Here is a 16,913-nt window from a genome sequence, read left to right on the forward strand (position 1 = left end):
ATTTCTAAGTGAGTAAGCACATTTAGTGCATGTATATAATCAAAAGTAAAATGTGTTAGGTTTTACAGATTATTTTGCGGGTTATAGGTAACTTTAAAATTCAGAGTGCCTACATGAAAGGTGATTTTATTATTGCAAGGGTACAACCACGTGTCTCAAGAAACTTGTGATTGAGTTTTTTTGTTTTGTTTTGTTTTTATGCCATTTTGAACTTATGTTTATCTATTGTTTGTAATTTGGGGTATAATTTTACTTTATGTGAAACACATAGGGTGTAATCTAGGCATCTTCTTTTTTTCTTTGATAGGAAAACTGTGCTTACAGCATGAAGACCTCGCAAAGAAGAGTATCCCAGCCCTTGTTCGAGAACTTGAAGAGTGTGAGGATGTGGCTGTCCGCAACAATGTCATCATTGTGATGTGTGATCTTTGTATCCGGTACACTGTCATGGTGGATAATTATATTCCCAATATTTCTGTTTGCCTGAAGGATTCAGATCCGTTTATCCGAAAGCAGACACTGATCTTGCTTACCAACCTCTTACAGGTAAATATAGGAATCAGACTGTCATTTTCTGCTCTACCACTGATGGTCTAGGGAACTTTTCAGTTAACAATGGGAAATGTGCTTGCTTTGTTGTAGAATCCAAAAACAATTACTCTCATTTCTGGTTTAGTATATCTTGTGAAGTTCAGTGGGGACAGGCGACTGCAGTTCAGGTCAGTGAACTGTTTTCAGTCTGTAAAACATCTTTAGCTGTAGAGCTGCATAGAGCATTTGGTAGCTCTGTGTACATTCAGAGCTTGTAGTGACAAGAAGGCATTGTATTTAAAAAGAAGGCATTCACTAAGTTAAACATCTCTTCTATATATCCATAAAGTCATCTCATCATGAACTGCGTACTTTACAGAGCCACTGTTAGATCTCCCATTAAAGCTATGTTCTTTGTGTCATTTTTCTTTTACCATAGATTTTTTAAGTTTTTGCCCAAATATTCCTCTACATCTGTTTGAACTAACAAATGCTATGTGCTTTCAAGGCAGTTAGGAAGTAAACACTGTCAAACCAAACTCGGGCTCCTGTGGACCAGAAGCCATCAGGTGGAATGTTATTTAAAGGAAAGTCAACAAAAGACTTGCAACTTGGTGCGTCTAATGTTTACGTATTAAAATTCCTCCTGAAATATGCTGTTTTTATCCTTGAACAGGAAGAATATGTGAAGTGGAAAGGCTCTCTGTTCTTTCGATTTGTCAGCACTCTGGTAGATTCACACCCAGACATTGCCAGGTAATCTTGCCTTCATATGTCAGATGGCTCATTAATTTACCTAATTTCTGGTATGCACAATTTTTCCTGTCAGAGTAGTCTACAGTTGCTTGGGATTTGGTAAGCTTATAGTAATTACCAGAAAAATGTAAAATACTAAATGATAGAATAGATCTTATAGATGCCTGTTTTAGAAGCAAAACAACTCAAAATTGACCAGAAAACTAAATGATCTCAGTGTTAATTCCATCATCTGCTGACATAGTCTGTCCTCACTAAGGAGTTGTAAATAACACTCTTGTCACTTAAACTGTGTAGTATGGAAGGCATTAAGCAGTGACTCTGCTAGTGACTACTAGAACAGAAAAGGTTAATTTTGATAGAGAGAGATCCAACTTTCTTTTAAGTTCAGAAATTACAAGAAAGAGTTTCTAGGAATTAAAGGTGGATTGCACAGTGTGAAATACAGCATGCACATTGCAAATGCTCCTTGGAATTGGGTGTTTCTTGAGAATCAGAAGGGAAAGGTGTTACTCTGTCATTCAGTAATTCCTATCTTTTTGTCTTTCTTTTAAAGACTTATTTTCAAGGGGTTTGAAAATGTTCTGATAGGATTTGCTCCTCCAGATTATGCTGTATGAATAATTACTTCTAAAGCAAATCTTCATTTAGAAAGCAGGACACTCAGTGCCACAACAAAAGCCACCATGGTGGGTGAAAGGTCTTTACAGAGTTCATTACCTATAAATAGCGTATAATAATAGCTCCCTCTGGTTCTAAATTTGGTCACTGATAATTTAGTCTGCTTTCCTTAGAAGAATTTCTGTTGAGTTCTTTGGGTATAATTTTCAAAGGAGGAACATTTCACACAAAAAAGTAGCAGAAGTTAACCTTCTAATTAATACTGTGTAGAACCCAATGCAAAAGAGCTCCAATTAGCAGGATATCCAGATAAAAACTAAACCAAGATGCACTGTAGTTAAATAACATCATAAATCAAAGGGACCTGGAAGATATTTATAGACATTTCACTGAAACACTAAAGAATACACTTATTTTTCAGCAGCTTATGGAACTTTCTCCAAAATTGACCACATATTAGAACATAGAGCAAGTCTCAACAGATATGAGAAAAGTAAACTAAGCCAGGCATGGTGGCACACACCTGTAAACCCAGCACTCAGGGATGCAGAGGCAGGTGGATCTCTGAGTTCAAGGCCAGCCTGGTCTACAAAAGTCCAGGATAGTGAAGGCTACACAGAGACACCATATCTCAAAAAACCATAAAAAAAGAGAGGGAGGAAGGGAGGGAGAGAAGGAAGGAAGGAAGGAAGGAAGGAAGGAAGGAAGGAAGGAAGGAAGGAAGGAAGGAAGGATCCATATCTTATCTAACCACCATGGATTAAAACTTGATATCATCAACAACAGAAGTAACAGAAAATATACACACTCAAGGAAATTGAAATCTTACTACTGAATGAAAACTGAACCAAGAAATCAAGAAGGAAATTACAAACTTTTAGAACTGAATGAAAATGAAAACACAATATATCCAAAACTATAGGACACAGCCAAAATAGCCAAAAGACAGAGAGGGGATCTACATTAATAAAATTAAAGATGAAAGGGAAATATTACAATAGACACTGAGAAAATCCAGCAAATCATAAGGATATATTTTAATAAACATAATGTACAGAAAGCTACAGCCAGTGTTACCATAAACAGAGAAACTCTTAAACATTTCCACTAAAATTGGAAACAAAAAAAGGCTGTCCACTCTCTCCATACCAATTCAATATAGTATTTGAAGTCTTAGGTTGTAGACAGTTGAGGGAGATCAAGGGAACAGAAATAGGAAAGGAAGGAGTCAATACATTCTTACTTGGAGATACGGTTTTATAAATAATAGACCTCAAAGACTCCACTAGGAAACTTCTACATCTGATAAACACTGTTAGCAAAGTAGTAGGATACAGAATTAACATATAGAAATCAGTAGCTTTCCTATTCACAAATGGCAAACAGACTGAAAAGAAAGCAGAGAAAACTGTACCTTTCACAATAGTACCTTTCACAGTAGCGTCAGCCAAACAAATGAAAGACTTGTATAATAAAAACCTTTCAAGACACTGAAGAAATTGAAGAAGACACCAGAAGGTAGAAAGATCTCACCTGCTCCTGGATCAGTCATATTAATGTGAAAATGACCATTTTACTAAAATAATACACAGTTTCAATGCAATCCTCTTCAAAATTCCAACACAATTCTTCATAGAAATATTTTTTAAAAGATCTTCACTATAATATGGAAACATAAAAAACCCAGGACAGGCTCAAACAATCTTAAATAATGAAAAAAATGTTGATGGTATCACCATCCTAGATTTCAACTTCTATTATAGAACTGTAGTAATTTTTTAAAAATCAACATGTATTGGCTTAAAAACAGACATATCAATCAATGAAATAAAATTGAAGACATAATTTCATGCACTTAATAGATACTTGATTTTTTTTTTTTTTACAAAGAAGACAGAAATACATACTGAAGAAAAGACAACATATTTAACATATGGTGCTCGTGAAACTGGATGGCTTTATGCAGAAGAATAAAAATAGATCCATATGTGTCTAACCCTGCACAAAATTCAGCTCCAAATGCATCAAAGACCTTGACATAACATCAGATACCCTGAATCTGATAGACAAGAAAGTGGATAATGGACTTGAACTCATTGACCCAGAAAAGGACTTTCTGAACAGGACACTGATAACGTAGGCATTAAAACTAACAATTAATAAATGTGAGCCTATGAATCTGAAAAGCTTCTTTATGGCAAAGGATGCCATTATTCAAGCAAAATAACCATCTAAGGAATGGGGGTGGTGAAATCTTTACAAGTTATACATCTGATAGAAGGTCAATATCTAGAATATTCAAAGAACCACAGGAAAAAAAAAAAGACCGAACATCAAGAAAACTGAACATCTCAGTTTTAAAATGGAGAACAGAACTAATCAGAGAATTCTCAAAAAATAAAAGGCAAAAAAAAACACTTAAAGAAATGTTCAAAATTCTTAGCCATCAGAGAAAGGCAAATTAAAACTACTTTTGTGATTTCATCTTACCCCTCTCTGAACAGCCAAGATCAAACAAATGACAGCTCATGCTGGTAAAGATGTGTGTGAGGAAAAGTAATGCTTACTCACTGCTGATAGGAGTGCATACTGGGTTAGCCACTGTAAAAATCAGTATAGAGTTCTCTTGAAAGCTGAGAATTATTCTACCTCAAGATCCAGCTATACCTTCAGTAGGCATATAACCAAAGAACTCTGCATCTTGGTACAGAGATACTTAATCAACCATGAGCATTGCTGCTCTGTTTCCAATTGGCAGAGATTAGAAACATCCTGGATGTCCATCGACTGATGAATCAATAATGAAACCATGTTAAATTTATACAATAGAATAATATTCAGCTATTGAGAAAAATAAAATCATTAAGTTGGCAGGTAAGTGAGTGGAGCTAAAAACAGTCATCCTGAATGAAGTAACCTGGACAAAAAGATAGCATGATACCTCTTACACGTGGCTATTAGCTTGTAATGTATGCTACCATCTGAATACCACAGAGGTTAGGTACCTAGTAAAGGATGGTGGAAGAGCAGGGATGAGGGGATCTCTTAAAAAGGGGCAGTAGAATGTAGTATTATGGAGAGATACAAGGGAAATTAGAATAAGAGGATTAACTGAAGAGGGGCATAGGAGAAAGGAAGAGATGGGGAGGGACAACTAAAACTAAAGGCCCTTTGAAAAGCCATATGGAAACCTACCACTGTAGAAGCTTCCTAAAATATATTCACATATGAAAAGAGTTTAAATGGAGCCATCGTATTACAGGGACAACAATGCCAAAACTAGATGACTTATGCCAAGTAAAACCTCCACTTCCAGGAATGGGTTACATCTTGTTGGCTAAAGGGATCCATGGGCTTCCTCTGACATCACAGACTATTGCAAAGGCTGTTGGCTGCTCTTCACATTATTGATAAGACCCTATTGCTGAGGAGTCTTACAAGCATGGAAAAATCCAGCTCGTACCCAGCTAGAGGCTTTATTTCTGCTGGCTCATGTTCATGGTAGTGGAAGATACTCTGCAGCTATCAGAGGAGAAAAGTAATCAATGTCATGGAGCTACAAATCCTGCAACCTACAGTGTCCTGCCTGCAGGATACACAGGTCCAATAGTGACACAGATGTTGTGGAAGTAGCTAACCACTCTTTTTAAACTGGATCTTAAGACCCACTACATGAGTAGGAACCCATATTTGACACTGCTTAAGTAGCTAAGAACCTGAAACTAGTTAGGCCTAGGGGAGAACGTAAAACTCTGTTCCGCTAAAGGTAAATAGGAATAAAATGACTCTTTATGTCATACTGCTATATCCATAGATGAGTGCCTCACTCAAACCCTCATCAGAGAAGCTTCTTCTTGCAATAGACTTCCTGTAACTCCAGCTCCAGGGATTTTGGAACCCTTTTCTGTCCTCCACAGTCTGGGTATCTGTAATGTGTAGACATACTGCTACATACATACATACATACATACATGTAATTAAAAGTAATAAATCTTAACAATAAATAAAACCTGGTAAAGAAGACATTTATACAGCCCTTAGTTTTGACATGAAACATTGAACCAGGACAGACAAAATAAGTAGCATTCTTGACTTGCTTTGATCTGACAGGGCTATTTGTGAGGATGTGTTTTGGAGTTCTATGCTTCTCTGTTTGGCAGAGTTCTTGGTGAGTCTGCAGACCGCCGGTGAGTAGTCGGTGAGCCTCCTTTATCTCTCTCCTTTGCAGCCTTGCGGAGTTTTGCCTGGCGCACTTGCTGCTGAAGAGGAACCCTACCATGTTCTTCCAGCACTTCATTGAGTGTATATTCTACCTCAACAGCTATGACAAGCATGGGCAGTATAACAAGTTCTCCCAGTCAGAGAGGTGAGGGGGGGGGGTGGGCGGGGGGGCGGAGCACATCTGTGTGTCTCAGTGTGAGCTTCAGTAAGTCTCCAGATGTACTGGACACTCACTGATGTCTGTTTCAGTGGTCATGAGTGTTCTTGGCACAATGACAAAAGAAAATTCAGTAATAATGATAGACTGCTAAGGGTAGTGCCTGTAATGACACTGGAACCTTATTAGTGTCCTTGTCACACAGCCTTGAGGCTGCTATGTTGAATCTTTGTCATCTTTACCCACACAATGTAGTAGTATTGTCTGCTCTGCCACAGGGGGAAGCAGCTGTTTTTGCTAAAGGGAAAGACAAACAAGGAGAAGCGAATGAAGATCTACAAGTTTCTTCTTGAGCACTTCACAGATGAGCAGCGATTCAACCTCACTTCAAAAATCTGCCTTAGTATTCTGGGTACGTCTGGTGTATTTCTGTTAAGTGTGTTCTTAAACGCTGTGTTGATGACAGCATAGCAGGTCTGTATAGAAGACATGACTTTTTGGTCCTTCTTGGCATCAGTTATGTCTCTTAGGACTACTAACCTGAACCCCATCACAACCCAGTCTTGCTCTAGTTCTGTGAATTCCCTCTCCCTTCTGGGCTCAGGGTTTCTCAGAGGCTGTCCCATGTTCTCTCAGCCTGCTTCACTGATGGTATCCTACCCCTGGACATGGAAGCCAGCGAATTGCTCTCAGATACCTTTGACATCCTCAGCTCAAAGGAGATCAAGCTGTTGGCAATGAGAGCTCAGGCATGCAGGGACCTCCTGGAGGAAGATGACATGGCTCTGGCAAATGTGGTCATGCAGGAAGCCCAGATGAAGATCATCTCACAGGTACTGGAATCCTGGAACTTTTCTTACCAGTGGCTTTATTGTGCTCATTTACTGGTCACAATTCTTAAGTCTCTGCCTCTAGCTACAGCTTCTCCCGTGAGCCTGAATGTGTGTCTACTTGCCTGCCTGGGTGTGCCATGATGTCTCACATTTGCTGTCATTTCTCCTTACTTGGTTTCCATTGCAGGAAATGGAACATTCTATACCAAATGTATATGCACTTGAAAGTTCCTTTTAGATAGTTTGTACTACAGCCGAGGGTAAACAGGAGTCTGGCATGCCAAGAATGTTTGGGTTGACCAAGGATGTCAAGTTAGAAATTCAGAAAGCCCAGTTGCCACAGCCCTCAGCCCTCAGTGGCTCCCTGGGCTTCTGTCCAGCTTGGATGCCTGGCTTATATTTTCCTTCTGATCCCAACAAAATGGATTTTGATTACATCCCAATTTTCCAGAAGGTCTTGTCTGTTTTACTTGTGTGCCTGTCTCTTTTGCCTTTCCGGTGGTTGTCTCTTTAATCCTGTGCCATTTCCTGTCAGCACCCTTTCTGTCTGGTTTTTCTCTGGCTGGACAAGTACCACTCTGCTGCCAGAAAAGTCTTTCTTAAACACAATTATTCTCTGCAAAAATATACTTAAAATTGCTGTTGAGGCAGCAAGGAACTTCTGGGGGCGGTGGGTTGTAGATGATCGAACGCTGAGTACTTTGTGAATGCTTATGGAACTTCTCCATTAAAATTGGTAACGGTGGGGGCTGGAAAGAGCTCAGCAGTTAAGAGCACTTGTTGTTCAGTTCCCTGCACCCATGTGGTAACTCACAATGGCTTTAACTTGTGTTCCAGGGAATCCAATGCACTTCTGGACTTTGCAGGCTCTGGTATGCATGTGGTACACGTACATGGTTAGGCACTTTTTTTTTTTTAAATCAGTAAAATGTATCAGATGTTTTATAATTTTAAGCTATCTGGGTGGTATTCTGTCACCTTCTACATAAAATCCAGATTCTCAAAGACATAGAAAACTGCCTGTTCTTACCTCATGTCTTCCCTTTCTCCATTGGCACTGGTTCTTTTGTCCAAGTCAGCGGTTCTCAACTTTTCTAACACTGGGACCCTTTAGTACAGTGCCTCATGCTGTGGTGACCCCTAACCAAAAACTACTTTGTTGCTATTTCATAACTATAATTCTGCTACTGTTATGAATCATAATTATTTATGTATATATGCTATGCAAGATATCTGATATGTGACCCTATGGGGGTTGAGAACCACTGCTCTAAATGCTCACTCCACACAAACTGCCCTTGGCCCATCCTAATCCCCATGCATCTAAAGCATCATCACAAAGAATCCTCCAGTGCACATTCTTGTCTGCTTTTGTCTTTCCTGGGTATCCTTCCTCTTCATCAGTTCTCTAGCCTCATGCAACTTGCTATCTCCTGCTGTTTATCACAACACACACTGGTTTGGAAGCAGCATGAGGACAGAAATCCTTACTGTCATTTCTGAGACTTCAGAGGTTACCTGTGTCCAGGACAGAGAATGCACTGGACAACACTAGTTGACAACAAATGTTAGGCCACATTTAAAGACAGTGGCTATACTTACTGTATGTTCAGATGTGTGTTATTAGCTTATATATTTCTTCACTTGTTATCTTGTTTCGGGACTCTGACCCATATAAGCAAGAAATACTGTTAGCTTCCAATGAAAAGAAAGAACATTTCAGTTTCAGAAAGATAAATATATAAGTGGGATAATATAATGAATTATTTTTAATTCTAAGGAAACTACACAAGATCTTGGTTATTGAGTATTATGTGATTATTTAAATCACATACAATTTGTTTGCTTGTTTTTTAGGTCTTACTGTGTGTCTTAGGTTGGCCTCAAACTCTTGAGTTCCTCAGCCTCCTGAGTGCCAAGACTATAAGGCTCAGGTCACCACACCAGTCTATAACACTTTTAAAAAAGTGTACAGAGTTACGTATAAAAAGTCACACAGACACACGGACACAAACTGGCACTCTTAATGCTTACCCAGCCATAGATCATTTTCTTTTTACACACAAGGTTATGTCTCTTTGGTAATCAGTATGAACAGATTATCTTTCAAAAGCAAGAATGCAGGGTGGAGCCAGAAGTTGCTTCAGATCCTCAGATCAGAATTTTTTGTTAAGTTCCTCAACATACTTCTTACTCCTTTCTCTCATTTAGAACCTGTAAATGGTGTTAGTATGCATTCTGCTGTACCAGCCTCCATGTGTTTTACAGTCTGATGATTAGCCATATGAACAATATCCTAGTCCAAAGGTAGACAGGCTTCTGTAGCTGCTAGGTTTGCTATACTTAAAGAAGTAGATCGAGGAAGGTTATTCTTTAGATATGTGTGCATCTAAAGCATGCTTTTTTGTGTGTGTTCCTGCAGGTTCAAAAGAGGAATTTCATAGAGAATATTATTCCAATCATCATCTCCCTTAAGACTATGCTGGAGAAAAATAAGATCCCTGCTTTGCGGGAACTCATGAACTACCTCAGGGTAAATGCGGAACTTTTCCTGTGGGGTTTTCCTCCCAAGCCTGACTGCCCCAAGTTCATTGGTTAGTCAAGACAGTGAGTGGGTGAGAAGAACTCAGAATGCTAGGAAACCTAGTCTATGCAGATATGTCCCTATCAGGCTGGCCTGTGACTGCTGAGGACTTTGAGGTACTAAAGTGTGTGGCCAGAACTGCCACTGAAGTTGCTCCATCTGTTATTTTTCTTGGGCAGATGAGCTTTTAAAACACACATTCATGTTTTGAACTATATGCCCTTGAGAATAAGTTCCAATCTAAAGAGTTTCTCAACTAAAGCAGAGGACAAGACATTATCATAGCTCATCGTATAAGGATGATGTGGAAATTGGTCTTCACATATAATGTTAGGTGTTTCTTTGTGGGCAGGAAGTCACAGCCCTATGGCAGTATCACGAACACAAGAATAGGGTGTTGTCTTGAGGCAGCTCCTGATGCTAGGCTGTCTGTAAAACAGGGGCCTGTGAAAAGCTGCCCCAGCAAAGCCGGGATATGTGTACTTACAGTATGGATCTAAATAAGACTTCAGGCCTCTGACAAAAAGCATTCAGAAAGAAATGGCTCATTTTCCCCTTTAATTGTCAGCTATTTCTTTGTTCACATTTGTTTCCTTTTTCTTCATAAAAGGAAAACAAAAAACAAACAAAAACCTTTGGGGCTGGCAGGATGGCTCAGCAGATAAAGGTGCTCGCTGCCAGATTTAGACCCAGAACCCACATGATAGAAGGGGAGAATCAACACCAGTTTGTTCCTATGACCTAAAATGTTTCTTGAAAAATTGGGTAACCACTTAAAGAGCTATAGCAAAATTACCCTGCATACAAATTATCAAATAGTTTTGCATCCTAGAGAAGATTTGATGGGAGAGATAAGCCCACTTTATGGAGAACATGAGAACTTGCTTGTGGTTGTTGTGACATACGTCCCTCCGTCCTGGCACCCATGGAGAAGGTTGCTGTGGACATGCGTAGCTTCCAGGCTGCACCACCTCTGTGACCTTTCCAGGGTGGCTCGGTGGGAAGCTTCCCAAGAAACCACAGCTGTTAACCAAAACTAACAGTCATGGTCACCTGCTTATGAGGTCAGTGTTTTCTCAGAAAATGTCATCATGCTAGTTGGTATAATGGAGGTACTGATAGTTTATTGTCATTAAGATAAGGCTTGCCATGTGACTTGAGCTGGTCTGGAACTCACAACCCTCCAGTTTCCCCTGCCCTGGTGCTGGACTTGCAGGTGTGTGCTACACCAGTAAGACCTCACTTTTTATGGAAAAGGCACTAAAGGGTACTTCTGGGTCTGTTTCAGGAGGTGATGCAGGATTACCGAGATGAAATCAAAGATTTCTTCGCAGTTGACAAACAGTTGGCAGCTGAACTTGAGTATGACATGAAGAAGTACAATGAGCAGCTAGCCCAGGAACAAGCACTGACAGAACATGCTGATGTGCTCAAAATGGCTGAAGGTGGTGACAGAGCACAGGCCGTGCAGGTAGGTGACTGACACACCAGTAGCTCAGGGGCTTCTTTTCCCCAGGCCCCATCAGGTAACCTGGCCTGGAAAATTGTGATATTCATTGGATCATGTGAGTTCCCAGTAAGTACACTGGCAGAGCACAGCACATGCGACCTTTACTTTCTGTAGCCACTCCTCCTCCATCTTTCCATGTCTTGTGCATTATTTCTGCCCTGTAGAGCTTATTGTCTGTGAGGGCATTTCTGAGTGCAGCTGATGGCTCTCATTCTTCTGGCTGAGGAGCCCAAGTAGATAAACTATATTAAAATATGAGAGACACACCCACCAAACGTCTCTGTGTGGCAGTTTGCCAATAGTTCCATCTTAAAGAGAAAATGGTAATTGTCCTTGTCCAGGGTGCTGTGTTTTAAAGTGGACTGCCTATGAGGGTATTCTTGTTCACTCCTGTCATAGGTTGCTCCTGACTTACAAGCTGTCCCTACTGTTGCCAGCCAAGAAAATGCTAACATGTCTCCAGCCAAGAGCTTGCCTTCAGCACCTGGGTCCAGCTTCACACCAGTTTTGCGTCCTACATCCGAAAATGGGCCTCTGAAGATAATGCCCAATGCCAGGTAGGGAGTCCACTGAGGCAGCAACAGCCTGAATTGTAGTGTTCTCATAGCCAGATCTCCATTCCCACCAGGCCAGAACTGTCTCAGCAATATGTTTGTACTGACCCCTCACACCACATGCCTTCCTGAGAGACTGGGAAGAGGGTGCTTGAACAGAAGTGGGTAGGAACTGACCCCTCTGTGATGGTCTGTACTAGAATCAGTGTCTGGCATCTTGTCTTTGTAGGTCCATGTCCCTGAGTACCATCGCAATCCTGAAGTCAGTCAAGAAGGCTGTAGAGTCGAAGAGCAGGACTCACAATCGCAGCTTAAGAGTGTTGCCTTTCAGTGTAGACAGCCCAGAAAAACCCTGCAGCCATGGTAAGCCTTAAGGTTGGCACCAGATACATTCATGTGCAGTCTAAAAGTGAGTGTATGTCTCGTTTCTTTTTAAATGTTTTCTAGTGTCCTTAAATAGCGTTAATTGTAGATTTAGGATTAAGGCTGAGAAAATAAATTTCCTGTGCTAAGGGATTTGAGGAATGGTGTGTTAAAAAAAGACACTGCTATCCTCACATACACATATTTTATGATTGTGATCTTTGTGTGTTGCTTTATAACTTGTTTCATTCACATACCTGTAAGATACACAGGAAAAATGCTTCCAGAAGATTTTCAGAACTCTGGTCCCAGTGGCTTCATAGCATTTCATCTTAAACGAGAAGTGCTGACACCTTTGTTACTACCCTATTCTTGAAACTATTGATACTTTTCAGGGTTTTTTTTTTAACATAAGTGACAAAGTAAAACATCATTATAAGTACATGTGAAATTATTTCCAGTGGCAAAGGCCAAAATATTTAAAAACCTTAAGCTAGGTTTGGTGTTCTAACCAGTAATCCAGCACGTGGGAGGATAAAGCAGGAGGACTGCTATTATTTTTCTGGCCAGCCTGGGCTACAGAGTGAGACCTTGTCTCCAAAATAGTAACAATAATAAAAAAAATTTAAACACATATAAAGATAGTATGGCTTTACGTTCCAAATCTTTGAATGGGTGTAGACACTGTTCTGGAGCTTTAATGTTTACTTACATTGCTTTCTTAATTTCTGTGACCTGTTTGTCTGTCACTTGAAACATTGGGAATTTTAATTTTTCACATGTAGTGTCTATTTTTTTTCCTGTATGATGTTGCTTTGGGCTTTTCCACTGATAAAGTTTTCTGTTTTATCCTAGCATCTTCCTTAAGCCTGGAGCAAGAGGCTGATAGAGCTGTCAAATCTGTAACTAATCGGGCAATAAGCACCCCAGAGGGTAAGTAACTAATTGGAACAGGCTAGTTTTTCCAGCTCTTTCCTACAGTTGCCATAGTTACATGGTGGCAAACCGTTGGTTGTAAATAGTCCTTCTATTTGACTGCTGCAGCTCTTGCGTTACTCTCTAGACGGTATGTTTCATAGTGATTGCCAGCACCTGATGGAGAATGTATTGAATACGGAGCTCTCATCCCCGTGTTGTGCATGCATTAACTCAGACTTTATGTGACCACTGTGAACTGCGGAGCAGCTAGGTCATAGCCCGAAAGTGACATGGAGGCAGCCCTCTGCTGCTAGTCTGCTCTACCCAGGCAGTGTTCAGTCTGGCCATACTGTATTTGCCACTACATTTATCTTGTGTGCTCTGGAGCTGTGCCCTGCTGGCACACCAAGACTGCAGGCTCAGGGGTGTGTTGAAGGTCATGCTCCAGCTCTGCAAAGAGCCTGTGTGTCTCCTCACTTCCCTAATGCTCTAAGTTAGAACAGTTAGCTTCTACTTTCCCACACCTAATGAAAACTCTTATTTTGAGAGAATGATTATTCAGTAGAGGACCCTTATCTTTGGCACCAGAAGTGATTACACTTTCAAATATCTTTAGTTTTAGAATATTTGCATATATTTAATGGGATATCTTTGGAATGGGGCTCAAGTTTAAACACAAAATTCACTTATGTCTCATGTATAACCCCAAATGAATATCCTGGAGTAATTTTATACAGTACATGTAGTGTGCCTGTTTTAACTGTCACTATTGTGTGAGGTCAGGTGTAGAATTTTCCTCTTTGACTTGATGTTGCACCGAAAAATAATTCAGATTTTAGGTCATTTCGGATGTCTGCTTTTTAAGATTGGGGTTGTTCAGCCTGTACCACTGCTGTCTAACAAGCATACTCTGGTTTCTGAGTCCTTAGCTCAAGTGTGTCCTCCCTCCCTGTCCCAGCTGTGCCTGCTAGTGTGCCTGGGTCAACTCTTCATTGGCTGAGTCTTCATCCAGAATTCCCCTTTCCTTGCTTCTTCATGCTAAGTAGAGAGGCACCAGACCTCTCAGCACAGCATCCCACACTTCAGGCTTCATTCTTTCTATCCTTGCTGATTGTTGAAAACTGTTTTACTCCTGTCTTCCTGAGGCCAGCCACAAAGTGCCTGGATAGATGTCCCAGAGACCTATTCAAAAACACCAGACTGCGCCCTCTGCACCTCTAGGTACGCCTCTCAGTTTGTGACTGTGAAATGAGAACAGAGCTTCCATTCTGTGCAGCAGTGATGAGACCCGCATGCCTTCAGCCCATGCGCTTAACCAGCCTACCTCCTGGATTCTGGTTACTTGCCATCCTTGCTAACTTATGGTGCTTTGGTGCCTTACAATATTTAAGAGGCTATCGCTAATTATCATGCCGGACCCCCTTTTAAGGGAGATTACAGGGAATGAACAGAAATCCCACCCCATGTTTTTTTTTTTTTATATAACTGGATCATGGCAGGTTTTGACAGTAAGACATTAATTTTGGCTTGTTGGGTACCAGCAGGTATGACGTTAGATATGTAAAATTGTTCTCCTCTTTCAGAGAGAAGTTTTTATGTTGAGTGTTCTGGCTCGGGGGAACCAAGTGCTTCTATTTTGGCAGTTAGGTACCATGTGCTGTAGAAGCACACATACCTCATTTCAGCTTTGTGTACCCACGAGTCCCTGATCTCAGTCTTCAGTTGGTTTCCTGGCAGCATGCGTTGCTTAGCAGTAAAATCTGCCAGGGTGCGCTAGCGCTGCTTTAATTTGCATGTACGGACTCAGCTTTGATAGAAAATCAAACTCGGGTGTTACTGGGTCAGAATACTACTTGTGCTTTCTCTGGCTACTGATGCAGTTTCTGCCCATCTATGTTTTGAACCAGGAAGGAATGCTTTAAATCAGAGTCCCTGTTCTCTCCTTCCTGGGAAAGTGTTCAGAGCATGCAGTGAACCTCTTTCATCATGACTTCAGCTACCCAACACATTTCTTGTTGGTAACCATCAATTCTGATGAGGCTGATATCTGATCTCATTTCAGTTTTGCTTTGCATTTCCCTGGTGGCTGAGGACATTTTTTTTTCAATGTATTTATTGACCATATATACTTTGAGAACTTGTTTGATTAATGTTCCCATTTATCCACTGGACTCTGTTTGTTGGTATTTGTTTAAATTCATGTGCTATGGATGTTAACTTCATCAAAGGAACAACTGACAAAAAGTTTGTCCCATTTCTGTCTCTTCACTGTTGTCTCCTTTGCTGTGTGGAACTTTCTGTTTTCATTCAAAACCATTTCTTGGGTCTTGCTGAAATCCTATTCAGAAAGCCTTTGCCCAGGATTGTGTCTTGAAATCTCCCCACCCCCAGTGTTTCCTATAGCAGGTTCAAAGTCTTACATTGAGAACTTTGAGCCATTTCCAGAGCATTTCTGCCAAGGGTGAGAAGGATTACGTTTTCCTATACTGCAGGTTGAGCCTGTTGCCCTTGTGCCCCTTACTTGTTGAAGAGGGTGGGTTTTCTCCTCCATTTTAAGGCACCTTTGTTGACAGTGATTGGCTCTAGCTGTACAGGTTGGTGTTTGGGTCCTCCACTCCACTGAGCTGCTACAGCCCTGCCACTGCTCCAGGTCTAGGTAGTATAATTTGAAGTCAGGCACTGCTGATACTCCAGCATTCCTCTCTGCTTGATTGCTTTGGCAATTTGGAGGTCTTTTGTACGTCTATATGAATTTTAGACTCTTTTTGTTTGTTTCTGTAGATATCAGTGGAATTTTGATAAAGTCATTGAATCTGTATTTATACTGATCATCCATAAACATGGGAAGCCCTGTCTTTTTGGTTGTGAGTTTAGCCTTAATGGCAGACCAGCCATCTCTTTATCCCATAGGAAGTCCTTACAGTTTTATTGTGTTGTTGTTTTCCTTCAGTATATAGTCATTGTAGAGGTGCCCCCTAGCCCATTATTCCCAGTTTTTGGTTTTGACTAATGTGAATGAAATTATTTTCCTGACTTCTCATTCTGCCTTTGATTCTGAGCAGAGAGCACTAAAGCTGTGAGAACCACCCAGGATGCTCATAGGCTTCCAGGTGGGAGAGTCTGGGGTGGGGGAGGGTAAGATTCCTCCAACAGTGCAGGTAGAGCTCCCAGAAACAAGCAGCTCTTTGCTGGTGGATGGTAGCAGCAAAAGATGGGATTGTCTGCCAAAGCACTAACAGCTTGAGTGGCTCAGTGGCGCAGCACTGCGGTGGGTGTGCGCATGTTCCCATCCATGAAGGTACGCTGTGTACTCCTCATGAGATGGTGGAAGGAAGGAAATGTGAGCTGTGAAGCAAACCTCATACATGTCATAGGGTACAGCCTGCGGACCCAGGATCTGCTCCCACATGGAGCTTCTAACAGTTTAGGCTGGTACCCAGTACAAGCTAGCAGTCTCTGGGGTGGGGCACATAGAGGTGACAGAGCATTTAAATATGCACACAGGTGTGGCAGGCTAAGGCCTGCTGAAGAAGGGTCATCCACATGCCCAGTGGACACCACTGGATTATCCATTTGTGAAGTTTCTGAGTTTATAAAGGTGGCGTAGGGCTAGCTCAAAACTGGTAGGTTTTAGGTTCTCCTTGATAGACGGAGCCCCATCAAGAGACACTAACTTTACCTGACTCTAACACTAACTTTAGCATGACTCCAGTGACATAAGGGATTCCAGCTAATAAAATATTTGCTTGGCATTTACATTGTACCAGATACTGTGTTAAAACACTTTATTTACATCTTGTATAAACTGACCATGAATTACCTAAATTTATGCTGGTGAAAAGAGCCAGAACACAATCCTAGTTAC

General features: G+C 40.9%; 1 protein-coding gene across 1 annotated transcript in view; it reads left to right on the forward strand.

The window, feature by feature from the left end:
- Ncapd3 (non-SMC condensin II complex subunit D3) overlaps positions 1–16,913 on the forward strand; it is a 72,881-nt gene that overhangs the window by 53,127 nt on the left and 2,841 nt on the right. The window contains exons 24-33 of the mRNA XM_060371109.1: positions 308–546; positions 1,208–1,287; positions 6,137–6,274; positions 6,565–6,698; positions 6,923–7,119; positions 9,542–9,652; positions 10,992–11,174; positions 11,613–11,770; positions 11,997–12,130; positions 12,986–13,063. Coding sequence (XP_060227092.1) covers positions 308–546; positions 1,208–1,287; positions 6,137–6,274; positions 6,565–6,698; positions 6,923–7,119; positions 9,542–9,652; positions 10,992–11,174; positions 11,613–11,770; positions 11,997–12,130; positions 12,986–13,063 — 1,452 coding nt within the window. The remainder of the gene's footprint in view (positions 1–307; positions 547–1,207; positions 1,288–6,136; positions 6,275–6,564; positions 6,699–6,922; positions 7,120–9,541; positions 9,653–10,991; positions 11,175–11,612; positions 11,771–11,996; positions 12,131–12,985; positions 13,064–16,913) is intronic.

Source organism: Meriones unguiculatus, chromosome 1 (genome assembly GCF_030254825.1).
Source record: "Meriones unguiculatus strain TT.TT164.6M chromosome 1, Bangor_MerUng_6.1, whole genome shotgun sequence".
NCBI classification, from domain to species: Eukaryota; Metazoa; Chordata; class Mammalia; order Rodentia; family Muridae; genus Meriones; species Meriones unguiculatus.